The sequence below is a fragment of the Oryx dammah genome, unplaced genomic scaffold (assembly GCF_014754425.2).
Source record: "Oryx dammah isolate SB20612 unplaced genomic scaffold, SCBI_Odam_1.1 HiC_scaffold_1, whole genome shotgun sequence".
In the NCBI taxonomy this organism is placed as follows: domain Eukaryota; kingdom Metazoa; phylum Chordata; class Mammalia; order Artiodactyla; family Bovidae; genus Oryx; species Oryx dammah.
In genome coordinates this window covers 85,489,825-85,515,921 of record NW_024070185.1, presented here as the reverse complement: position 1 = coordinate 85,515,921, position 26,097 = coordinate 85,489,825, and the positions used below count along the sequence as shown (strand labels likewise).

General features: G+C 46.4%; 1 protein-coding gene across 3 annotated transcripts in view; it reads left to right on the top strand.

Moving 5' to 3' along the window:
* The window catches only part of SYK (spleen associated tyrosine kinase), a 106,619-nt gene that overhangs the window by 38,194 nt on the left and 42,328 nt on the right, over window positions 1-26,097 (top strand). For all 3 annotated transcript variants that reach the window (XM_040245999.1, XM_040246008.1, XM_040245992.1), the window contains exons 2-3: window positions 10,212-10,640; window positions 12,945-13,105. In XM_040245999.1, coding sequence (XP_040101933.1) covers window positions 10,239-10,640; window positions 12,945-13,105 — 563 coding nt within the window. In that variant the 5' untranslated portion in view covers window positions 10,212-10,238. The remainder of the gene's footprint in view (window positions 1-10,211; window positions 10,641-12,944; window positions 13,106-26,097) is intronic.

The following is a 26,097-nucleotide window of genomic DNA, read 5'->3' as shown; positions in this document are numbered from 1 at the left end:
TGGTGTGCGCACATGCACATACACACAAATCCACACTCACATCACACATTCCTTTACAAGTGCAGGCTGACCATACCTCCCCCTTCACCACCCTACCATGAACCATTCCTTTTGTTTCTTATTCAGAGCCTCTGTTTGTGAAGTCCCAGTTGCCATGGGCAGCCCCCACACTACCCATTGCGACTGTAATGAGTTATGGTGACTTTGGTGCTACTGCCACCACTTTCACAGGTACAGAACTGTGGCTCTAATGGGTCTGGGAATCAGGAACTGGGATGCGATGCCAGCCTGTATGGTGCTCAGGTTCTGCTCCGCACCCCTGGTTCTGCTACCTTCAGAGTCAAGGCACACTTACCTCCACAGGGCTCTTCTCCTTTCCACCCCTCCCTGTTCTGTGCTCAGAATGATGATGGTAGTAAATGAGAGAGTGCGATATTCATTTATCTAATTTATTGGTGAAGATGCTCTAGCAATGGAAAGAACACGCAAGATTTGTGGGCAGACCTAATGATTAACACAATGACTTCCAGTCAGGGGACATTTGGGGACTGTGTCCAGGGAACTTTTGGCAGTGTCTGGAGATGGGTTTCAAGATTGGGGGATGGGAGGAAGCTGTTGGCATTACTGGTGGAGGCCAGGATTGCTGCTACCTGGCCTATAGTTGATAAGAAGCCCCAGAGCAGAGAATGATCTGGCCCAGTTGTCAAGTGTATGAAGTTGAGAAGCATGGTGCTGATGCAATGAGAGGTGACAGATGGAAATGGGTGATACCAATCAAAAGAGTGTAAGTTGGGCACATGCAGCCTTCTTAATATGTAAATAGAGGGTGGAGGGCGTGCTTTGATCACATGCGATAAGGCAGCTTTTCACTTGCCAGTAGCCCAGTATGGCTACCAGGAGCTGAGGCCAGCCAGGGCCACGTCTATGGGCCACTGACAGCAGCTCCAGAGGGACCTGTGCATTTGTGTGTTTAGATCTCGGCAGTGGTGGCACAAAGCCAGCTACACCTTAAGAGGGTCTTGGGCAGAATGGAATTGTGTGGATCTTAAAAGAGGTTGGACACGTGTTCTCCAAGATTCTCTCACTCTGGCACTATGCTCTCCACCTGGGTAGAGCAGCAGCTGCACAGTGAGAGTTCATATTACTAAAGTAATATGTATTCACTGTGGAAACTCTAAAAAGGAGTGATCAGCACATTTCCATTTATTAGGTATTTTGTGAGCACCTGGGAAGCCCCTAAGTGTTTGGGATGCAGGTAAACTGTTGGGGTTGCAGGTCAATTTGTAGACCTCAGAGCTTACATTATACATGGCCCTGCTTGTGGTGAATGGAGTTAGGAAATAAACCTTTTCAGGAGATGAAGATAAAGGTGGTCAAGAAGCCACCTTAGACTCGGCCATCAGCATCACCTCTCTGAGGAGGTGACATGAGCTGAGACCACAGGCTTGAGAAGGAGGAAACCCCCCTGGGGGGGGGGGGGGGGGGGGGTGGGGTGGGGAAAGTGCCATGGCCAGGACAGGAAGAAGGGTGGCGTGGCTGGATGTGGTGAGCACGGGTGAGATGGGCAAATGGGCATGAAGAGGAAGGGGCTTGGGCCAAATCAAGTAGGCTTTGAAGGTCACGGGAGGAGGGTTTGGGATGTGTCTGAGAGAGGGTGATGCTTCTGCCTGCTGGGGGCGGGGTGGGGGTGGACCAGAAGAAGGGTCGGACAGAAGGAGGAACTAACGAGGTAAGACTTCCATTCACATGAGTGAGAGCTGATGAACATTCCACCCAGGGAATGTCAAGGGGAACAAAGAGAAGCCATGACTTTGGAATACCTTTTAGAGGAAAACTGATGAGAGCTTCCTGGAGATCAGCTGGTCCAACTTCCTTCAAGAGTCTTTGATGGAGTCCCCAGCCCTTGATGGAGCCCCTTTGGTCTTTGAATGAAGCTCACTGTTTCCCAAGGGGACACATTACTGGGTGGGCTGGACCCATGTGAAAGAAAACATGTTCTTTTTCTTAATTCATTTTTACTGAAGTATAGTTGATTTACAATGTTGTGTTAGTTTCTACCGTACAGCAGAGGGAATCAACTATATGTATTCATGTATCTCTTCTGTTTTGGATTTCTTCCCCGTTTAGGTGACCACAGGACATTGACTAGAGTTCCCTGAGCTATACAGGAGGCTTTCATTACTTATCTGTTTTATACATTGTGGCATATATATGTTAATCTCAATCCCCCAGTTCATCTTGCCTTCTCTTTTCTCCTTTGTATCCATATGTTTGTTACCTGTATCTGTGTCTCTATTTCTGCTTTGCAAATAAGATCATCTAGTTAGCAGATTGGGTTTCCCGGGTGGCTCAGTGGTAAAGAATCTGCCAAAGCAAGAGATGCAGGTTCCATCCCTGGGTTGGGAAGATCCCTGGATGAGGGCACGGCAACCCATCTACTATTCTTACCTAGAGAATCCCATGGACAGAGGAGCCTGGCAGGGTACAGTCTAAGGGGTTTCAAAAGAGCTCACATGATTTAGCAACTAAACAGAAGCAACAAGTGAGTGGATTAAACATGCATTATGAGTGAAAGGGAGGGATCCTGAGTCTTTAGGGTCTTGTCCTGAGCAACTGGTTAGAGTTAATGTCATTTCCTCAATTAAGAGGGACTCAGGGAGACCATACATGAGCAACTGAAAGCCCATTTTGGGCACCTGAAGGTTGAGTTGCCTTTTAGATTTTCAGTGGAAGCATCAGATAAGCAGCATTTAGTTCAGAAGCTCAGCCAGGAGAGGTGGATGTGGGATCTATGGGCACATGGGGGCCATGTGCAGGGAGAAGACACCGATGAAGACCCCACACTGGGCTACAGAATAAGCGAAGGAAGGAGCCATGGTTGGGGGAGGAGTTGGCCAAGCAGAGGGACTGACCCACTAAAGTGTAGGTGCTGGGCAGCGTCCACTGCTAACGGGAGGTCAGGCAGGACAGGGCCCTCGGAATGACCTTGAGTTTGGCCATGTAAAGATTGATGACACTGGTGAGAGCAGATTCATGGAGCATGGAGTAAAGGCCAGGCAGAGGATGGTAGGCAGAAGAGAAGGGGGCAGAGTGGACACTTTGGCGGAAATACAAAAGAGGCCAGTAAAACCAGCCACAGCCCTTCCTCCATCCCCACCGTCCCCTCAGACCTTCTCTCTCCTTTCCCACTCTCTAGCTATATATTATTATATACTTTCATACATACAATCTTTTAAAAGCAAAACTGGATTACTCTGGGCACATTATTTTGAAAGCTGCTTTCACTTAATCATATGGTTACCAAGCCCGAGGTCGCCATACCGCAGGCCAATAAGTTGAGCACGAGGTGTAGGGACAAGGAATAGCAGCTTTATTCAGACCGAGAAGATGGTGGAGTAGTGTCCCCATCTTGCTGGGGTTTGGATGCTAGTTTCTCTTCTAGAGCAAAGCGGGGAGGTGAGAAGATAAAAAGAAGTTGGCGCTAAGTTGTTGCAAATATTTCCTGGTTCCGGTCAGACTCTGCAGGAGATGTGCTAATTTCTTCTTTCCTGTAGTCATTCACAGGTTGACCAGGTCAGGATATTTCCTGTGAGCTAACCAAAGATATTTTAGCTTACGGCTCAGACATGGGAAGTAGGGTTCCCAGAGGTGGGTTATTATGTGTACTTTAAGCTGTTGGGCTTCCCTTGTGGGTCAGCTGGTAAAGAATCTGCCTGCAATGAGGGAGACTTGGGTTCAGTCCCTGGGTTGGGAAGATCCCCTGGAGAAGGGAAAGGCTACCCGGTCAAGTACTCTAGCCTGGAGAATTCCATGGACTGTATAGACCATGGGGTCAAAAAGAGTCAGACACGACTTTTATTTAAGCTATAGGCAGCATCCTTTTAGAGAGTGCTCAAAGCCAAAGCAACAGAATACAAAGGTTAAAGAGAAATAGATCCAATATGGAGTCAGACTTGTTCTTCCCATTATAATACCTGGGGCTTCCCTGGTGGCTCAGCAGTAAAGAATCCGCCTGCCAATGCAGGAGACACGGGTTTGATCCCTGGGTTGGGAAGATCCCTTGGGGAAGGAAATGGCAACTCACTCCAGTACTTTTGCTTGGGAAATCCCATAGACAGGGGAGCCTGGTGGGCTACAATCCATGGGGTCACAAAGAGTCAAACATGACTTAGCAACTGAACAACAACAGCAACATCACAATGCCTATTAGTCAACAAATAGTTTGGCCACCTGCCATATACCAGGAGCTGTTTCAGGCATCCTGGAACAGGACAGGGCAGTGAACAAAATCTTTCTCTTCTCACCTCCCAGAGCTGGCACTCTGGTCGGAGGACCAAGACAAGAATCTGTCTTTATTAGAAAATTACCACATATTAAAAGGTTGTCACCCTGGAGAGCAAACTAAGCTGGGAAGAGGAATGGGCTACCCAGGAATCACAAAACACTATTTCATGTTATAAAACATTTTCTTGGTGTGAAATCCACCTTGAACCTGTGTCATAAAAAGGCCCCAAAGAGCCAGTCACTGGCTGCAGTGTTTTTTGGTTTTGCTTTTAAGTTGAAGTGTAGCTGATTTACAATGTCGTATTAACCTCAAGTACACAGCAAAGTGATTCAGCTATACTTATATATACATTCTTTTTCATCTTCTTTTTCATTATAGTTTACTACAGGACATTGAATACAGTTCCCTGTTCTTCTTCTTTTTTTAATTTATTTATTTATTTATATTATTTTATTTATTTATTTATGTTTTTATTTTACTTTACAATTCTGTACTGGTTTTGCCATACATTGACATGAATCCACCACGGTCCCTGTTCTATACAATAGGGCCTTGTTGTTTATCCATTCTACGTAGAATAGTTTGCATCTGCTAGTCCCAAGCTCCCAATCCGACTCTCCCCAGTGCTGCAAGGTTTTGAGGCTCTCATCTGGTAATAGCATGAAGCCTCACCTTACTCAAGAGCTACCTATGCAGGTATGCCCCAGCTGAGGTGCTGGGGGTGTTTGGGAGGAGTTGAAGGGCCTGGTCCATGGAGACCAATGGCCTTTTTTGTTTCTCAATTTTTGAACCTTAGAATAAAGTGGTTTCACACATGGCAAAAAATAACTGGGAAAGTTGAAATAGACAAAAAACAGGTAGCAAGTTCTAGGCACTGTCGAGGAGAATATTACCCTTGTTGTTATTTAGTCACTCAGTCTTATTTGACTTTTTGTGGTCCCATGGGCTGTAACACACCAGGCTCCTCTGTCCATGGAATTTCCCAGGCAAGAAGAGTGATGTTGGTTGCCATTTTCTCCTTCAAGGGGATCTTCCTGACCCTGGGGTAGAACCCGTATCTCTTGCATCTTCTGCATTGGAAGATGGATTCTTTACCACTGCACCACCTGGGAAGCCCCAGGTGGAATATTATCCTATTACCCTGGAAGACATATTATCCTAGTCGGTGTTAAACGGAGTTTGAGCTCCAGATTTCCCCTGGGGTCCAGGGAAATGGGAGATTCAAGTAGTGCCTGTGAGAGAGTGCAGGCGGAGAGGGGAGCATTGCAGCGGGGAAGGCGCTGTCTGTACCGCTTTAGCAAAGTGAGCGAGAGCTACTGTCTGAGAAGCAGGGCTGAGAACAGCAGGGCGGGGATGCAGCCTCTGGGCACAGTGGCTACAGCAGAGGTGACCACCGCCCATCACCACAGCCCGTGTTATGGAGAAGGTGTCAGGTGGGTGCTGGTGGGAGCTGTCTGAACAAGGCATAAGAAGAGCATCACAGATGTTGTTCACCCTCCAAATTAGATAGCCCGAGAATCTTCCTTAAGCTGTCCTTGCAACAAACCATCTCTGCTGTCAAAACCGCCACCAAGAGCAACGGCCCGTGCATCTTTGTCAGGCCCTGGCGCAGTGTCACCTCCAGCACAGGAAATCACACCATCAGAAAAGGGCTACTCGGCCAGACACTGCTCACGCCGAAGGCAGCCAGGCTTTGCTCTCCCAGGGAAGCCAGAGAGGTGCCACCTGCTGGGGCTGAGGCTGCCATGCCTCAGGAGCCTCCCACTAGGGGCCTGGAGGAGGGGCCCGGCAGGCTGCCTTTCTGCCTGTCTCCTGTCTTGTCACACTCATTCACTTCAGTGTGGGATTCACAGCAGAGGGCCAGCACCGATGTAAATATTAGTGGCAAACTGATGAATTTAAAAAATGAGAGTGGCTAAGGGTTTATATAAATTAAAAATATTTATTAACACTTACAATATTGTTTTTGAAGATGTAACGGTTTTCGTTGAGCCTAATGCTGGGTGGCAGCTCTGTAAAAAGTCCCAAGAAGTAGGAACAGCCAAGAGTGAGGGTGCATCTGAGGCAGGTGTGCAAGATGGTGTGTGACCCAAGCAGAGGGAGTGTGTGAGCCAGGAAACAGGAGGGGGCAGCCATGGCCTGTGGCCTGAGCCTGCTAGGAATGAAGCTGACCAAGAGAGGGATAGGGTGAGCTGTAGGGAACTGTGTGGATACGGAGCAGATGAAGCAGGAATAAGAGGGGAGAGCCGTGATGGGAAGGGGAGGGCAGCTGTGCGGTTGAGGATGGTGCGTTAAAGAGCCCGTAGGAAGAGATACAGGAGGCTTCCCAGGTGGCGCTAGTGGTAAGGAACCTGCCTGCCAATGCTGGAAACATAAGAGATGTAGGTTCGATCCCTGGGTCAAGAAGATCCCCTGGAGGAGGGCATGGCAACCCACTCCAGTATTCTTGCCTGGAGAATCCCATGGACAGAGGAGCCTGGAGGGCTACAATCCAGAGGGTCGCAGAGAACTGGACACGACGGAAGCAATTTTACATACATGTATAAGGGATACAGAGAAACAGAACACATGCCAAAGCCATTTTAAAAACAAGCCCAAGAAAAAACAAGTATTCTCAAAGGACTGTGGGTTCCTGGCTGGGGCAACGCCTGGGCTTTGGAAGGTAGGCAAGTAGTACATGGAGATCTCAGCCTCAGATGCAGTCAGAGCCAGCTCCGACATCAGCCAGATTGTTGGCACTGCAGCGAGGCTGGTCCCAGCTCTTAACAGAGTGCAGGCACATGGAAGTTGGAAAACTGATGGGCTGCAGGGGACCGGAGTTGGAAAGGCAGCTGGGCTCACGGCGCATGGCAGGTGAGGACCTGAAAGCCCCATTGCAAGAACGGAGCAGAGCATGAGAAAGGAGCACTAGGGCCATCCCTGTGGAGAGGGGGCTGAACTTGTAACACGGGTGGCACCACAGGGCTTATTATCCTGAGAAGGAGAAAGAAGCAGAAGAGAAATATTGTTCCAAAAAGACATGTCTACTCACTGTCTTTCCAGAGAGGGCTTTTGGTTAATAGCAGATGTCTTTGCCTTAAGAGAAAGTATGAACTGTACTTTTAAGAGAAAACAAAATCTTGCTGAGTGATGAATGTTTAGAAACTTCCACAAAGAAAAAGTAATGATAGTCAATTAAGAGAAGTAAGCAAGAAAATTATTTGTACAACCAAATTATAATAAAACCTATGTGTTTTTTTTTTTTTGGGGGGGGGGGCGGGGGGAAGGTGCTCACTGAGAAGTACTGGTTTGGCAATATTACCTGGAGAAAATGTTTACCTCTACAAGGCAGGTGTTGTGTTCTGTGGTCCTTTTAAGGTAATTCCTATTGAGAAGAAACTGTTTCATGTAATCATGTGTGCATACAGCTGTTTGTGTATCTGCGTCTCTGAATGAGTCGTGTGTGTGTATGTGTCTGTGCGTGCGTAACATGAAGGGGTGTTGCTTTGCTCTCTCAGTGTACAGATGCAGGCATCTAGATACTTTTCCACTGATGACAAGCCGCTTTTGGTTTACCCTTTTGTATACTTTTTAGACTGGTAATTTAGATTCTTCTCATCTACAACCACAACTGATCAAACAATCTTCCTGTCAAATTGTCTTCACATTTCCCTTCTGAAGTGTGTGTCTGTTTAGTGCAAGAGGTAGCTTTTTTGTGACAGATGTCTTTATCAAATGTGGAACCTACACGATGTGTTCAATATCAGCCATGTGTTTGGTACAAGGTGGGTGCCAGGAAGTGGTATGGAGGAGAGCAGGGAGGGGTCTGCATGTTACTGAGGCCTGGGGTTTCGGGAGGATGACACTTTTCATGCCTCAGGGCAACTGCTTGCCTGTCCTACCTCCCAGCCAAAGGTTTGATGTGATATATAAACATGGCCAGTGCTCAACTCTCTGGGGTCTAACTACAGTGTGTGACACAATAGTCCCTCAGTGTTTGTGTAAAAGGAGTCCCGTAACATCTTCACAGCAGGTAACTGACCAACATGAGTGGTCTTGACAGCCATCTCCATCTCCAGAGAGCAATGAACTCCTCTGGGTTCTGTCCCTATGTCCCGGTGACCAGAGTGAGAGCTCCTAAGTCTTATTTTGCAGGAGGACTTCTCTTTTTAGTTTATCTCTTATAATTCTTTGTCTCCAACAACAACAACAACAAATAAAAGAGAAACAGAGAGCTTCATTTGGCCACATTGGTCCAATGCTCTGTTTTTTGGTTCAATATTGAGAGGGTGTGTTTGAAAATCTTTTTTTTTTAATTTAAATTTATTTATTTTAATTGGAGGCTAATTACTTGACAATATTGTATTGGTTTTGCCATACATCAACATGAATCCACCATGGGTGTACACGTGTTCCCCATCCTGAACCCCCCACCCACTTCCCTCCCCATACCATCCCTCTGGGTCATCTCAGTGCACCAGCCCCAAGCATCCTGTATCCTGCTTCGAACCTGGACTAGTGATTCATTTCACATATAATATTATACATGTTTCAATGCCATTCTCCCAAATCATCACACCCTCTCCCTATCCCACAGAGTCCAAAAGACTGTTCTATACATCTGTGTCTCTTTTGCTGTCTCACATACAGGGTTATCGTTACCATCTTTCTAAATTCCATATATATGTGTTAGTATACTGTATTGGTGTTTTTCTTTCTGGCTTATTTCACTCTGTATAATAAGCTCCAGTTTCATCCACCTCATTAGAACTGATTCAAATGTATTCTTTTTAATGGCTGAGTAATACTCCATTGTGTATATGTACCACAGCTTTCTTATCCATTCATCTGCTGATAGACAACTAGGTTTCTTTCATGTCCTGGCTATTATAAACAGTGTTGCAATGAACATTGGGGTACACGTGTCTCTTTCAATCCTGGTTTCCTCGGTGTGTATGCCCAGCAGTGGGATTGCTGGGTTATAAGGCAGTTCTATTTCCAGTTTTTTAAGGAATCTCCACACTGTTCTCCATAGTGGCTGTACTAGTTTGCATTCCCACCAACAGTGTAAGAGGGTTCCCTTTTCTCCACACCCTTTCCAGCATTTATCACTTGTAGACTTTTGGATCGCAGCCATTCTGACTGGTGTGAAGTGGTACCTCATTGTGGTCTTGATTTGCATTTCTCTGATAATGAGTGATGTTGAGCATCTTTTCATGTGTTTGTTAGCCATCCGTATGTCTTCTTTGGAGAAATGCCTATTTAGTTCTTTGGCCCATTTTTTCATTGGGTCATTTATTTTTCTGGAATTGAGCTGTAGGAGTTACTTGTATATTTTTGAGATTAGTTGTTTGTTATTGCTTCATTTGCTATTATTTCCTCCCATTCTGAAGGCTGTCTTTTCACCTTGCTTATAGTTTCCTTTGTTGTGCAGAAGCTTTTAAGTTTAATTAGGTCCATTTGTTTATTTTTGCTTTTATTTCCAATATTCTGGGAGGTGGGTCATAGAGGATCCTGCTGTGATTTATGTCGGAGAGTGTTTTGCCTATGTTCTCCTCTAGGAGTTTTATAGTTTCTGGTCTTATGTTTAGATCTTTAATCCATTTTGAGTTTATTTTTGTGTATGCTGTTAGAAAGTGTTCTAGTTTCATTCTTTTACAAGTGGTTGACCAGTTTTCCCAGCACCACTTGTTAAAGAGATTGTCTTTAATCCATTGTATATTCTTGCCTCCTTTGTCAAAGATAAGGTGTCCATAAGTGGGTGGATTGAAATCTAATGGCTATGTGGGCAGAAAGGAAAAGGGCAGATTAGCTCAGGCTCTAGACCTGAGTCCCAGAAGGAAGAGCATCCTGCTGACTGGAGGACTTTCCTCCAGAGCTGGAGGGTGGGTCCTCTCAGTGTCTTGCCTTTTGGGTCTTGACCACTGCCTGGTCTTTGTTTTGCCAGGTGGACACCTGAAGGAAAGGTGCAGGCATGGGTGACGGCGCCAACCACCTGCCCTTCTTCTTCGGCAACATCACTCGGGAGGAGGCGGAAGACTACCTGGTCCAGGGGGGCATGAGCGATGGGCTCTACCTGCTGCGCCAGAGCCGCAACTACCTGGGTGGCTTTGCCCTGTCAGTGGCACACGACAGAAAGGCACATCACTACACCATCGAGAGGGAGCTGAATGGCACCTATGCCATCACGGGTGGCCGGGCCCATGGCAGTCCAGCCGAGCTCTGCCACTACCACACCCAGGAGCTGGATGGCCTCATCTGCCTCCTCCAGAAGCCCTTCAACCGGCCGCCGGGGGTGCAGCCCAAGACTGGCCCCTTTGAGGACTTGAAGGAGAACCTCATCCGAGAATACGTGAAACAGACGTGGAACCTACAGGTGGGTGGTGGGCGGTCCTCTGGCAGGTGTGATGAAGGGTCTTATTGCTCACAGGGGCCCTGGAATTCCACACGGGCACCCAGTTGCATGAGAGCTATGCAGTGGTGCTTCAGATAAGCAACCTTCTCCTTAGTCATCAACATGGGCCCCCAAATGCCTCAGTCCAAGAAGGCAGCCTTTCCTCTTTTGTGGTCATGCTTGAGAGGGTGGGCCCCTTTGTGCCAGCAATATGGGTTTCTCCACCACAGGAAACCACTGTCACCCAATTCATGCTGGGCCCTTTCAAAGCAGGATCACTGGGCAAATACTTATATTTATTTACCTAAGAGGATCATACTGAACACACTGATTGGCACTTGATTTTACCCTTTCTTAACATCTCTTCCAGAATTTTCCATGTCAACAAGCACACAGCTGCATCAGCCCCTTACTGGCCATCTGATAGTCCCTCCTGTGGACCATAATTCATTTTACTAGCACATATTGGTAGACACCTTCATTGTTTATAAACAATGCCCCCTACCATTCTCATAACCTTTTATCAATATCAGCAGGGTAACCCCAAACTGGTTGGATTGAACACAGTGAAGGATTTGGATGTGATGACAGGTTGTCATCCAGAAAGGTCCCAAAGGTTGTGACAACTTACATTCCCACCACACTCTCCATAGCACTTGGTATCAGGAGGCACCAGGCTGGTTGACAGTCTTCTGATCGGAGTCACATGTTGAACCATTTCCTTGCACTTTTTGGATGTATGCTTTTTATATATACATGTGGATAACAGTAAAGGCTTTTTGAAGATTCCATCCACTCACTCCTTTACTCCTATAATATGCTCTGCACTGACTGCATTCAGTCTTGCAGACCAATATTATGGATTCTGTATTTTTCATTAGTATTTATTTGGATATGATTTATACCAGGGGTCCTCCAGGACCTAATGCCTGATGATCTGAGGTGGAGCTATTGCAGTAATAATAGAAATAAAGCTCACCATAAATGTAATGTGCTTGAATCATCCAGAAACCATCCTCCACATGGTCAGTGGAAAAATTATGTTCCACGAAACTGGTCCCTGGTGCCAAGACTTAGACCACCCTTTTACTTTTTTAATCAGATTTACTGAGGTATAATTTACACACTATGAAAATTCATCCCTTTTGAGTGTACAGTTCTATCATTTTTTTTTAACAAACAGGTGACATCAGGTAGCCCCACCCCCAGCCCCAATCAAGATACACAACAGGTCCATCACCCATCAAGCACCCTCAAGTCACCCCCCACTCCAGCCCCTGGCAACCCCTTACCTGATTTCTGTCCCTATAGTTTTGCCTTGTCCAGAATGTCATGTAAATGGACTCACACAGCATGTAGCCTTCTCAGACTGATTCCTTACACCCAGTATAACACATTTGTGAGCCAGTTACGTGTCAATGGTCCCTTCTTTATTGTGGCTGAGTAGTATTCCACACTCTGTTGCTTTTGCCCTTTGCTAACTCTGCACCGGTTGCCTCCTTGGTATGTAACTATTACTGCTTTTGTTTTTTGTCCCATCTATGAAGCATGACAAAATGTTCAGGTTCACCTTCCCTTCTACCTCCCCTCCTCTCTTCCTGCTCCTCAGGGGTTGGTTATGTTTTTATTTTCACTTCTTCTGGTTCTTTTTATAACTTTGAATCAGCGACTTGTGTTCTTCATTTACTACTGTAATAGGTATCTATTTCTCTCCCACTAAGTGTGATTAGGAAGTTAATTCACTCAGCTGTCAGCCTCCTTCTCATTCTTGTTTTCCATGTTGTCGTTTCTGCATTGTCAAGATTTATCTCTTTTTTCTGTGACCACATCTGCAGTTACAGGCAGCAGCATATGTAAACACTTAGAGTGAAGCCTTTTAGGGGAAGACAGAAAAAAAGCATGTCTCTTTGCTTGCACACATCTTAAGTCTTCCAGATTGTCATTAAATGATCAGGGTCTAATATAAAACAATCAGTTCTAGGAGGTGATTGATTGGGAGAGGTCAGGAGGCCCATTCTCTAGACCTCATGGATTATTCCTGATGGTTTCTAAAGCCCGATGTGTCTTTGCAAAGGCCAGCCTCTGTATTCTAAAATCTATTTTGTTAGACATGCACTTGAAGATACTTTAACATACAAGGTCTATTAACTTTCTTTATTAAATGAACAAACAAACAGATGTGATTTCATTTTACCGTTATCAGGACTTAGGACAGATTGGACCTGCTTCATGTGTCTTTCTTGTCACTTTCACTTATTATGGCTCCATCTCCTCTCCTCATGACAGGGTCAAGCTCTTGAGCAGGCCATCATCAGCCAGAAACCTCAGCTGGAGAAACTGATCGCCACCACAGCCCATGAAAAAATGCCCTGGTTCCATGGAAAAATCTCTCGGGATGAATCTGAGCAGATTGTCCTGATAGGATCAAAGACAAATGGAAAGTTTTTGTAAGTATTGTGTCTTTTCCCTTCAACACTAGCACCAGGCCTGCTTGGACAGTTAGGGGTCACTCAGCCCTCCCACCCCTGAACTCCTGGTGACCTCAGAGAGGGATCATGTGCTATTAACTAAGACACGCATGTTGGTTGGGCTCATAGATATCTCAAATTGAAGCCGTCTCATGTAATTCAGCATTTGTTTTGCTCAGTCTGGCCTCAAAGTGAACCCTCTTCTTGGGCCCTGAGGGACATCATTTAAGAAAGTCTTTTCAGCCACATATTCTGCTTTCAATGACAAACATGGGATGTGTAATAGTATGCATCCACCCATGTTAAAAAACAGTGCAATATGTTTGCTCACATTTGCCCCAAGATCTCAGACTTTGCTTCTCTTTTTACTTGGCGAGACATGCCAATGGGGCAGATAGAAAAGAAAATTTTCTGATAGTCACTCATATGAAAGGTTAGCGCAGGAACTTGATCACAAGCAGGCATGTGAACTCTGGCCTCATAATCTCAGAAATGAGGTGTGCATCCCAAGCCCTGCTCACTATTATTCTCAATGGTCAGCGCACCTCAATCTTGGAGCTGCTGGAGATGCAGGCCACCTTGGAGCAGGGTTGGTAGTCCAGAGAAGGCAAGGAGCTATTTCAGACAGGTGTTGACCTCATTCCCCTGAGATGCTGTGACCACGGGGACGGAGGAATGCTCACCTGTGCTTGTCACTACTCAGTGATCACCCGCTGGCCGTGCCGATTGGGTGCCCCATCCTGGCCTTGGACAGTTACGTAGCAGTGTTAGCCCTGTAACCAAGAATGTGGAGACACATCCAGTTGGTGTTTTAAATTTTTCCTAGAAATAAAAGTGTTTTCTCTGAGTATCCATCTATTTAAAGAATCTTCCTCAGACTTTACCGTAAAAGTAAATTTAGTTGCTCAGTTGTGTCCAACTCTTTGCAACCCTATGGACTATAGTCCACCAGGCTCCTCCACCCATGAAATTCTCCAGGCAAGAATACTGGAGTGGGTAGCCATTCCTTTCTCCAGGGGATCTTCCCCATCCTGGAATCAACCCCCAATCTCCTGCACTGCAGGCAGATTCTTTACCATCTGAGCCACCAGGGAAGCCCGACTTTACCATAATCCCTTTTATTTAAGAGGTGAGGTGATCTTAAACATAATACTTTTTTAAAAAAGTGATCCTAAAAACAAGCATAGAGCAGCCTGAGTGGGCACACAAGGTGACTGGGATGATGCTTAGTGGATGTAATAACAACCACTGGCAGAGATCCTGGAGCAGGAAGACGTTTTCCACTCAGTGTGGCACCTCTTGGCTCATTTCCCATGAGGTTTGGACTTTCACCACCTTCTTAAGACTAATTTACAACACACATGTCATGGGACTGGGCCTACGGCTGCCTATGGGTTAAGTCAGCCCTAAGTTGTATTATCCAGACAGCAAGGCCTCCTGCCTTCTTGCCAGTTCAGAAACCTGCTCTCAGGCTGTCTGGGGAACAGCTGCACTCAAGGAGGCTGCCTTCTTCTGACCTAGACAAGGGGGTGCTGCAGGGGGCACCCACTGTGGAACAGCCCCACAGCTATGGAGTCCTTCCTACTGAGTCTTCTTGGGCCTCATTCAGGTTTCCCTAAAGAATGTGTCTCCTCCACACTTTCCCATCATTTAAATGAACTTGTCCATCTGTGGACCAGCATTTACCAATGTCCACAGCTGTGTGTGTTCTTGGGCTTCCCTCATGGTTCAGATGGTAAAGAATCTGCCTGAAATGCAGGAGACCCAGGTTCGATCCCTGGATCAGCATGATCCACTGGAGGAGGGAATGGCTACCCACTCCAGTATTCTTGCCTGGAGAATCCATGGACAGAGGAGCCTGGTGGGCTATAGTCCATGGGGTCACAAAGAGTCAGACATACCTGAGTGACTGACATTTTCAGAGTTGTGTGAGGTGCTAGATGCTGACTCCATCTTGGACTTTGGAGATGGAGATCTCTGCCTTGTGAAGTCCACATCTCACTGGCAGAAGTAGACACTGAACAATTGAACAAGAGCTGCCCAGTACATTGGGAGCATTTAAGGAAGGGACTAGAACTTGCTGTGATTGGCGGTCTGGGATTCTGTTTTATGCTGGGTGATCAGGAGGGGCCTTGCTATGAAGGAGGCATTTGAGCAGAGACCTGAGGGCAGCCAGGAGCCATCCTGATTGAGGGAAAAGCCTGTGTGGGTTCCCAGAGGCAGGAGTGTGCTCAGAGGGTCAGGCCACCATGAGGCCACTGTGGATGGTACAGAGTGTGGGGGGTACAGATGGAGGATAGGAGCCAAGCCACTGCGGGCTCTCCAGTATTAAGAAGACTTTTCTTTGGGCAAATCAGTGCATCTACTTTTGGGAAGATGTTAGGGCAGATACAATTGAAGTTCATGGGGACCCATCTGGCTGGATGTAGAAAGAGCCAGTGCAGAGGAGCAAAAGTGAGCAGGCTCACCAGCCACACTTGTGTGCATTTATATACATTTAAACCAAAGCGTGATGTCCATTTTTCTGCAGAGATTTCAAGGCCTTCACCTTCTCATGTCTGAGCACAAGAGCTGCGTTTAGTGAATGTTGGAAGGAGGAGTGGCATGGGTGCTGGTGGCTGCACCAGCGTGGCTGGGCTCTGTCTCTCCTGTGCAGACGGGCCCTTATTGTTGGGAGCAGCAGTTCATTTGCTTCCTCTCTTGTCCCCAGTGACCCCAGGGAAGAGGCCAAGTTCAGCACCAAGCCTCTCTTATCCTGATGTTTACAGTTCCTTGTCAAATCTCATCTTGCTGCTTGATTGTATCACTGAGGGCTGATGATCCAGCTCATCATTACTTGCAGTTCTTATGCAGGTCCATTCCCAGCCCTCTGAACATGGTTTGGCTCCAGTTGGCTGCCCATGATCACCATGTGCTTCTTCTTATACCCCCACCAACCTCTTCACACCAGCTCAGAGGTGTTTGTTTCCTGTGCCACCCTGTCTAAGACTTGCCAAGACTGGCAGATCTTACCTGGAACACCCCCACAGCACCTGGAAGATGAGAATGTAGGAGGCTTTCAGATTCAGAAACAGAACCTATCCTCTGTGATTCCTAATAATGGACTTCGTGTGGCTCAGACAGTAAAGAATCTGCCTGCAATGCAGGGACGTGTGTTCAATCCCTGGGTCAAGAAGACCCCCTGGAGAAAGGAATGGCTAGCCACTCCAGTATTCTTACCTGGAGAATCCAAGGGACAGAGGAACCTGGTGGGCTACAGTCCGTAGGGTCAAAAAGAGTCAGACATGACTGAGCAACTCATACATACACAGATAACACATGAATAGGTCACACATAATGTTAAGTACTTCACAGTAGGTTAATAAATATAAGTGGATTTTGCGTCATTAATGAACATAGGATGAAAAGCCAAGGGACACCCATGGCTAATGTTGAAGGTTTACGGTTCCCATTTAGGAATATCTTGGAGAATCGAGTGTGAAAATATTAGATTCATTCTGGAATGTCTGGTCTGTGTTGTGGTTCAATGGAGCAGATCCGCAGCCTCCATCTCAGAAAAACAGTCTTCTTGCCACCCACAGAAACCATATCTCAAAATGTCTGAGACCTAAATGAGGTTATAAATCCTCTCTAATACAGTTTAAAGTGCAGAAGGTATGGTCCAAAGACTCTTAACTGTTGAGATGGATTGTGTCTGGGGAATCTGGCCAACTCAGATTGTAGCTTTTCCTCCTCTTGAATTATGGTATGAAGTACATTTGTGGTGGCAGAACTTCTGAGCCAAGAGCGACCTCACTGCTAATGATCGAAATCCTTTGATTTTCAATCAAGGACTTAGGTGGAGAAGGCAGTGGCAACCCACTCCAGTACTCTTGCCTGAAAAATGCCATGGACAGAGGAGCCTGGTAGGCTGCAATCCATGGGGTCGCTAAGAATCAGACACAACTGAGTGACTTCACTTTCACTTTTCACTTTCATGCATTGGAGAAGGAAATGGCAACCCACTCCAATGTTCTTGCCTGGAGAATCCCAGGGATGGGGCTGCCATCTATGGGGTCTCACAGAGTCAGACACAACTGAAGCGACTTAGCAGCAGGAGCAGCAGCAGCAGCAGCAAGGACTTAGGCACAAGGGACTTGCCCAGGACTGTCAGGCAAGGAGGAGATGAGGGCTGGAATTTAGGGTCTCTGATGTGTTTGGACGGAGAGACTGCTGTTTTTCAGTTGCTCAGTCATGTCTAACTCTCTGCATCCCCATGGACTGTAGCACTCCAGGCTTCCCTGTCCTCACTATCTCCAAGAGTTTGCTCAAACTCATGTCCATTGAGTCAATGATGCCATCCAACCATCTCATCCTCTGTCACCCCCTTCTCCTGCCTTCGGTCTTCCCCAGAATCAGGATCTTTTCCAGTGAGTTGGCTCTTTGCATCAGGTGGCTAAAGTATTGGAGCTTTAGCATCAGTCCTTCCAATGAATATTCAGGGTTGATTTCCTTTAGGATGGACTGGTTTGATCTCCTTGCTGTCCAAGAGACTCTTAAGAGTCTTCTCTTTTGAACCACAGTTCGAAAGCATCAGTTCTTTGGCACTCAGGCTTCTTTATGGTCCAACTCTTATATCCATACATGACTACTGGAAAAACCATAGCCTGAGAGGAAGCAGCAGAAAAATCCATGTCCAGAGCCTCCCCCGGCCCCAAGCCCCACTGCTCTCCCCATATAAGGCATGGTACCAGGACATGTCACTCAGAATGCCCACTCTCTGCCCTGTCTCCTGTCCACACAGCACTGCTGGGACTTTTCAGGAGTGGCTTTATGAAGAGTGGCCAAGAGAGACATTATACTGTCCTTTGGTAATAAAGGATGTAAGCGTAAAGGCTTTTTACAGAGGGGGTGGACAGTGTGGTCTATAGAACCCCCCTCCCTCACAGTCATCTGCGGCATTTCTAGAGGTGGCTTTTCATTACCTGCTATAATGGGCTGAATGCTGTGTCCCCACAGATTCATATGTCGAAGCCCAAGCCCCCAGTGTAAGAGATTTGGAGGTGGGGCCTTTGGGAGATGATTAGGTTTAGACAAAGCCACGAAGATGGGTCCCCATGATGGGATTGCATATGAAAAGAAGGAGACAAGACTTTCTCTGCCTGAGCACACCGAGGCAAGGTCATGTATGTGAGTGCACAGCCAGATGATGATGGTCTACAAGCCAGGAAACAGGCTGTCATGAGACATGGGCTCTATCAGCATCTTTTTAAGAAACGTTGTATTTTGTATTGAAGTATAGTTGATTAGTAATGTTGTGATAGTTTCAGGTGGACAGCAAAGGGACTCAGCCGTACATACACATGTATCCATTCTCCCCACCCCTCCTCAGGCTGCCCCATAACATTGAACACAGTTCTTGTGTTATGTAGTTAGGACCATCATCGTGATCTGAGAATTCCAGCCTCCAGCACTATGAGAAAGAAGTGTCTGTTGTTTAAGCTCTCCAGGTTGTGGTGTTCTAAGATACCTATCCATGTCTTGGGTCTAGATGGCCCGGTGGGAACACCAGACAGGGACCCCCAGCCCAGGTCCTGTGAATGGAGGGCAGAGCTCTGCCTCTTTCGTGACCCCAGGGACAGAGGCAGAGTGGACAGGCTGTGTTGAGAATGTATCCCCTCGGCTCTCTGAGGCCTCATTTGACAGCATGGTTTGCGATGTTGAGAAATTAGCCCAGCTCAAGTGTGACTACAAAATCAGTTTGTTAGGAAAGGGAAACAAAGCTTACTTTATGAAAAATTTGTATCCTTTCCCCAAAAGGAAAGATCCAGAATTGGTGGGGTTCAAAGCCTGTATAATTTGGAGATCTTCTTTAAAAAGAACACAAAATTAGGTACAAAATACAGTATTTTAGAGTCAGAGAAAAATCACAATGAATTGCAAGCTTCTAAAAAACTGATAAATACTTCAGACATACAAAAATTTGAAAAATAATATCATTTTTTTAGTTAAGTGCCTGACACATGTCTATAGCACTTGTTGTTTTCTGCATCTTTTGACTGCACAGTGCTTGGCTGCCTCTTCATTTGACAATAATTTGGTAATATTTCCTGAATATTGAAAAAAGAAAACTTGGTCCTTCCTCTTGGGTCACAACTCATTCTGAGTAATGCATGTACATTTTTAGGATTACTGTCAACTCTGGGAAAGGAAGTTGGAGTGGAGGAGAGAGTGGTCTTCTCTGGCTATGATGAAATAACTTTTACAAATTATATAAAACTCTAAGGCCATGTGGTCACACTGCTGGACCCTGCTTGGGCCAGATGAGCCTATGGGGATGGGCTGTGGTCAACAGACCTCTGACCATCTCATGTATAAATATCTCACCATGTGGTTCATGCAGAGCAGCTCAGAGCTCTCATGCACACAGGCTGCCCCCAAGAGCACATCATGTCTGTTGAAACATAATGTGCTGGCCCCTTTATGTCATCATGGAAGCTATCTCAGAACAAAAATGCTCTACACATGCCATGTTCTGCAAATATAAAACAATGGAATTGTCACTTTCTTTGTATTTAGTCTCCAGGTAAACATTTTATTGTTTTTGGCTAAAGATTCTTTCAAGTCTTAAAGAGTCAGGAGTGAGTTCAAGGTGACCTTTAAAACACACAGATGGTAGCTTTCCAAATGGCTGAATTAACCTTCCACAGAGAAGGTTAGTAGTTTAGATCTATCAAAGGAATCATCACACCAGTAAGTCGCCCATGCCATTTTCACTATGGTTCTTTTTTTTTTTTCTGTCATCTATTATTGTCTGACTTTAAACAGAAGTATGCTGTTTAAAAAATATCCTTCCATTCCACAAAATAATGAATTCCACCAGATATGTACCAGGCGTTGTGACCGCACCGTGACAAACAAGATAGACTTTGATCCCTGCCCATACCATGCTTAAAGCCTAAGTGCATGTTGGTGCTTCAGTCATGTCCAATTCTTTGCAGCCCCATGGACTATAGTCCCCCTGCCTCCTCTGTTCATGGGATTCTCCAGGCAAGAATACTGGAGCGGATTGCCATTTTCTCCTCCAGGGGATCTTCCTAACCCAGGAATTGAACCTGAGTCTCCAGCATCTCCTGCATCGCAGGTGGATTCTTTACTGCTGAGCCATCAGGCAGGCCCTTACAGCCTGGGGGAAGATGTCAAATTTAGAAAGACATACTGCAAAGCATGTCATGTGTCCCACCCATCGTCACGGTCTTTCTAGCTAATGCTACCAGGGACACTGACTCTCAAGTGTTATGTTTATTGTATTTCTTTTCACATGTCTGTTGTCTATCAGTCCACTTATTATGAATGCCTAAGGCAGGGACTGGCCACTATCTTCTCAGCTGGAGCCCCAGTGCTCAGAACAGAGGCTCAGTAGTAAGACTCTTTCAGGGGAAAAGGACGTTTAAGCTGTGCTCTGAGCAATGAGAAGCAAATTAGTGGAGAAAGAAAAGAAAAGAAATTGGGGACTTCCTTGGTGGCCCAGTGGTTAAGAATCTGCCCTCCAATGCAGGGGCTATTGGTTCAATCCCTGGTTGAGGTACTAAAATCCCATATGCTGCAGGACAACTGCCTGCACACCACCACTAGAGAGAAGTCTGCTCACCTCAGCTAAGACCCACCAGAGCCAAATGTTAGTTTAAACAGCATATAGTGTTTTGAAAAAATAAAAGAAAGTGGTCCTGGGCAGGAGAAAGTGTCAGTGCAGAGTCTTAGGGGTCAACATTGTGACATGAGTGTGACTTGGCCAGGAGCAAAGCAAGAGTGACAGGGAGGTCATCAGGCCTGACCGGAAGTCCCTCCAGATCCTAAGGGGTGGGCCAGGGAATGGATTATCCACTCAAGGACACTTTGAGAGTAAAAAGGGGCCAATGACAAGATGGAAAGGGGTACAGCAGAGGATAACAGGACTGTCTCAGGCCAGATGGTCATCCTTTTGTGCACTAACTGTAGGATTTGCCAAATGATCCTTAAACTGGCTGATTAGATTTAGCTGAGGCTTCTCAGGAGGCACTAGTGGTAAAGAACCCACCTGCGAATGCAGGAGACATAAGAGATGCAAGTTTGATCCCAAGGTTGATAAGACTCCCTGGAAGAGAGTATGGCAACCCACACCGGTATTCTTGCCTGGAGAATCTCATGGACGAAGGAGCCTGGCAGCTACAGTCCACAGGGTCAAAAAGTGTCAGACATAACTGAAGCGACTTAGCAGGCACGCACGCACGAGATGGTGAAAAGGCAGGCCTGACCATCAGGAGGCCTGATCTCCTCCATCAGGAGGGAGGAAAAGTCACAGTGGGACGAGTGCTGGGCAACTGTACCCAGAGCCGCTGGGCAAGAACAGTGGAAGGAAAGGGGTAGGTTGCTTGTGCTGACTGCAGGTCTTATTTTTGGAAATGCCTGGTGAATGCCAGGCCAGCATTGCCACGAGGCTGGGAGATGGAGGGGATTGAAATAGAGATCCCAGGAGAGTGGTGGGTTTGAGGTGCTGCTAGGCCAAGTCTCCAGGGCCAAACCAGTGGGGCTATCAGGTCTGGGAGATTTGTGAGGTCCTGAGGGAAACCCTGACCTCTGGGCTTACCCCTCCCCGAGTATAAAGAGAGGGGGATGAGGCTTCTGTGGGGAGAGAGATGGCAGAGTCAGGTCTTGGACCAGGCACAGTAGTTTGCAGAAGTCAAGAGCGAGTGTGGCCTATGTGGTAGCTGGGTTGGGCGGGCAGGGGCAGGAAGGTGAAGACTGAGGCCAAGAGGAAGCCCAGGGGAGCTGGAGTCCAAGGGTCTGAGAGGCACCTGTGCTGGGGAGCGTGTGAGGAGGGCGAGAGTTGTGGCCTGTGGGCTTCCCCAGTCCTGAGGTCATAGAGCGTTACAGCTCCTGCACTTGGGGTGGGCCCCAGCACCCTGCGCCGGCCTGTGGTTGTTGCATGTGATGGGTGGGACTCCTCCGCCTGCTCCTTTCCCATGTCAGCTTTTTAATATGTCAAAAATCATCTCAGGTACCCTAGGGCCCTGTATGCCGAGGAAGAAGAGAGTGCAGAGGCCTCTGAGCAGGTGCCAAGTAGTGGTGCCATTTGCCCTTCTCAGGCCCTCCACAATTATCTTCCCACCCAGCCCAGTGGAACAACTGAGTCCTTTTATGTTCTCTGCATCTGAAATCCAGGTGCCCCAGACCTTCCTTCTTCATGACTTTCGAGGAGAAATAAGCCCTTTGGTCTTTGCGTCATCCCTTCCTCATTAGCCATTTTCCAGGAGTGTTACCCTCTCATCATTTCCTCCCTTCCTCCCTTCCATTGCCCACTGTATTGATTTTCATTATAGCCCCATGCCCCTCACACCCTCACCTCCCTTGCACACATGGGTGCACAAATTATGCACACACACACATTCACTTATTCATGCCTCTTATGTGGGGGGGCCCTGTGGGAAGCTCTCCAGGAGAACTTACAGGTAAAGAAATGAGCAGCATGTATAGATGGTCTGATGAGGGTGTACCCCATTCTGTACACAGCTGGATACTGGAAGATTTGATGACAATGCCTTTCTAAGGGAAAAGGTTGTGACCACCCAGAATCAGAGGTATGCAAAACCTTGTGGTCCTTGTCCAGGATGGACCTGGCTTGGGGACACCAGATAACATTACCTTCCACCCCTGAATCTTAGAACAATGCTCTCTCCCTTCCTCTGCCCCCGTCCCACCAGGTGGACTGGGAGGCAGGTGGATGCCTCTCTTTGGAAAGAGCTATGAGGCATCTTTTTCACTGTAAGTACAATTCAGTATAAGGTAGCCAGGAAAAAAAAAAAAATGCATTCAGAATGTGACACATTTTTCAGAGACAGTGAGATAGCTTGTAAGAATATACACTTGTATTCCCTATGAGCAAGGAACAAATGTAAGTTAGGAGAAAGGATGAAGAAGGAGGTTCCACAGGATGGATACAAAGTCCAGAGCAGATGATGTAAGCAGTGGTTCTCAGCCTTCTGTTTGTGTGCAAATCACCTGGAGGCTGGTTAAAGCACAGATTGCTGGGTCAAACCACAACCCCCCACCCATTTTTTAACTCACCAAGTTTGGGTTATGACTCAGAAATTTGGACTTCTGACAAGTTCCCAAGTGATGCTGGTCTGGGGACCACATTTGAGCCTGTTCAAGATGCCCAGTGCCTACCTTAGCAAAACTAAGAATAGTGATAATTTGAGATGTTCCAAGTTCATTGGAGGATCTTTAAGTATATGTGCAGTAAGGAATTTTTCTGTTTTATTTGATTAATTGAGACATAGTTAACCTTGAAACTGCTTCTGTTTGTAGAAACTTAAGTTCAGACAAGCACAACCATTTAATAGCTCTGTGATTTAGACAGCCTAATTAATCTCTCTGACCTCAGTTTACTGAATGATAAAAAGGGAAAACTAACGTGCTATCTGGCTTGTTAATCGAGATGAACAAGGTAATGTGTTTAAAGTTCACCTTGTGGTTGTCCTGTAGTTGTGCTTCCTGCAACTATGAATCTTTTTCTTTCATCAGTTCTGGAAAATACTCATCTATTTTTTTTTCAAATATTACTATCCTTCTTTCTTATCATTTCTTCCTTCATAGCTTGCTATTAAACATATTTTAGGCCTTACTCCATCCTCTATTCTTTCTTATTTTCTGTTGCCTTTTTTCTATGTGCTGCACTATTAAATGTCCTTGGATTATCTTTTCATTCATCAGTTTTCACTTCATCTGTATCTAGTCTGCTTTAAACTCATCCACTGTTTTTTTCCATCAGTTATATTTTTTAAAATTTTCTGGCAGTCCTGTTTGTTCTGGTTGTTTCTCAAATAGACCTGTACTTTTTGAGAGCATCTTATTGCTTGCTAGTTTTTGTGAGTCCCTCATTTGTTTTTTGAACATTTCATGTATAATTAGCTTATATTCTCAATCTAATGATTTCAATACAGAGAGTCCTTAGCGTATAAATCTATGTCTGTCCTGCTCTCTTTCTCTTCCTGCCCTCTTTCTCATAACTCCTGTTTCCTTTGGTTTGGGGTGATCTTTTGAGCTTGTATTTGATTGATACTCATCTGTGGGACTCCTGAGTGTTCTGTGCCAGGGACACTGTCCTCCGGGCTTGAAGAGGTTTTCTTCTTCATGGTCCTTGCTTTGTTGTGGGAATCCTAGGTTCAGATGCTCACCTTGCTGCTGACCCCAAGAATGGGATGTTCTCCCTGTGTCCACGCCAGTACTGTCATTAGGTGAAACACACTTTTTTTTCTTATTTATCACTCACTTTTCCCTGCTCAAGTTAAAGCTCACTTTTTTCTTATATACCTACATTTCAAAAGCAATCTGTGGGTTTAGGGAAAAAAAAAAAAAAACCTTACTTTTGTTCAGTGATGAATGAGACTGCGTGACCCTCATATGCCCACAGTAAAAGCTGAGTTCTTTGAGTGCTCTCATGTGCTGCCATCAGGGATCAAAGTGTGCCATTTCATTCGACACATGTGGCTCTGCAGCTATAGGTCAGCAAAAAGAGTCACAGCCTGTCTGAAGTGAAAAGTTTAAAGGGGGTTGTGGACTGATGTGAGTATCTCTTCGTTGGTCTGATCAAGGTCCCCATGAAGCTGGAGGAGAAGCAGTGTGGCCTGGTTTCATCTCATGAATTAGAGCAGAGGGAGAGAGAGGGGAGTTTGTGATAAAACTTTTAAAAAGGCAGATATGTGAAAGAAGAGCTTGGCATGGCCCCATATCTGGATCTGTGTTCCATACTGATCCTGCTTTCACTGCGTGTGTGGAAGTCTCACGTGCCTAAATTTTGCTGAAGTGCAAGACAGAAGCACCCAGAAGTTGCATTTTCTTTTCTGTTCTGTGGATCATTAAGGCTGGTACCTCTCCTGAGTCCAAGGATGCTCCTGGCATTATGCTGGCAAGCACACTACTGAGCAGGCTTCCCAGGTGGTGCAGTAGTAACGAATCCATCTGCCCAATGCAGGAAATACAGGACACATGGGTTCAGTCCCTGAGTCAAGAAGATCCCCTGGAGTAGGAAATGACAACGCACTCCAGTATTCTTATCTGGAAAATCCCATGGACAGAGGAGCCTGGCTGGCTACAGTCCGTGGGGGCACAAAAAGTTGGATGCAACTGAGCACACATACTTCTGAGCCACTCCCACGTCTCCTCCCCCCTCCCAGCTCCTCTCTTAAGAAGCCACTGTCGGGCCCCATGCTGCAGTATCTGACCACCTGATACAGCATCAGCTCTGGAAGGGAGCCCCCCTCCATGTCTCTCTGAACCTCCCATCCAGGCCGTAGGTATACAGTTCATCCCCAGCACCCTCCTTTCCCCCCATCCAACCATGCTCTGCTCTGCCATGGAGGAAAAAAAAAATAACGCAGACAGTGAGAATGCCTGGTGGGCCAGGCTGTGCCCCGGCTTTTCTGTTCTGTCTGCAGCAGACACAATGCCATGACCCCAGACCTCGGTGGGTAAGGGTCGCCTTGAAGGTCCTACCACTGCTTGGGTCCTTACTTCCCTATGAATGTCTGGGCATCATTACCACATGTTTCCTCTGATCCAGGAAGTCATAGGAAGGGGGAGCCCCTCCAGGGGGAAGAATGAACACTCTCCTGACCTCAGTTTTGCTTTGTGCCTCATGTCTGTGATGTACAAAACCTGCTCATGGCAGAGCCTGAGATGGTCTACCCTTGGAGACAAGGTGTATCTCCTGCTTTCTCACCAGGGACCTCAAGTCAATCTTAAGGCCAGTTAGGACAGCGTCACAGTTTGAAAGCACTGAAGTCCCTCACCTTGTAACAGCAAAACATCTCTGTCGTGAGCCAAGATTTGTCTTGGCTTCTTCAGTCTGCTTCTTCCAAGAGACTCCCTGGAAAAAAATTCTTCTGGGGCTTCTGGGAACATGCTGAAGATGGTTGACCTGGAAGATGGTCAACCTCAAGAGAGGCTGCAAG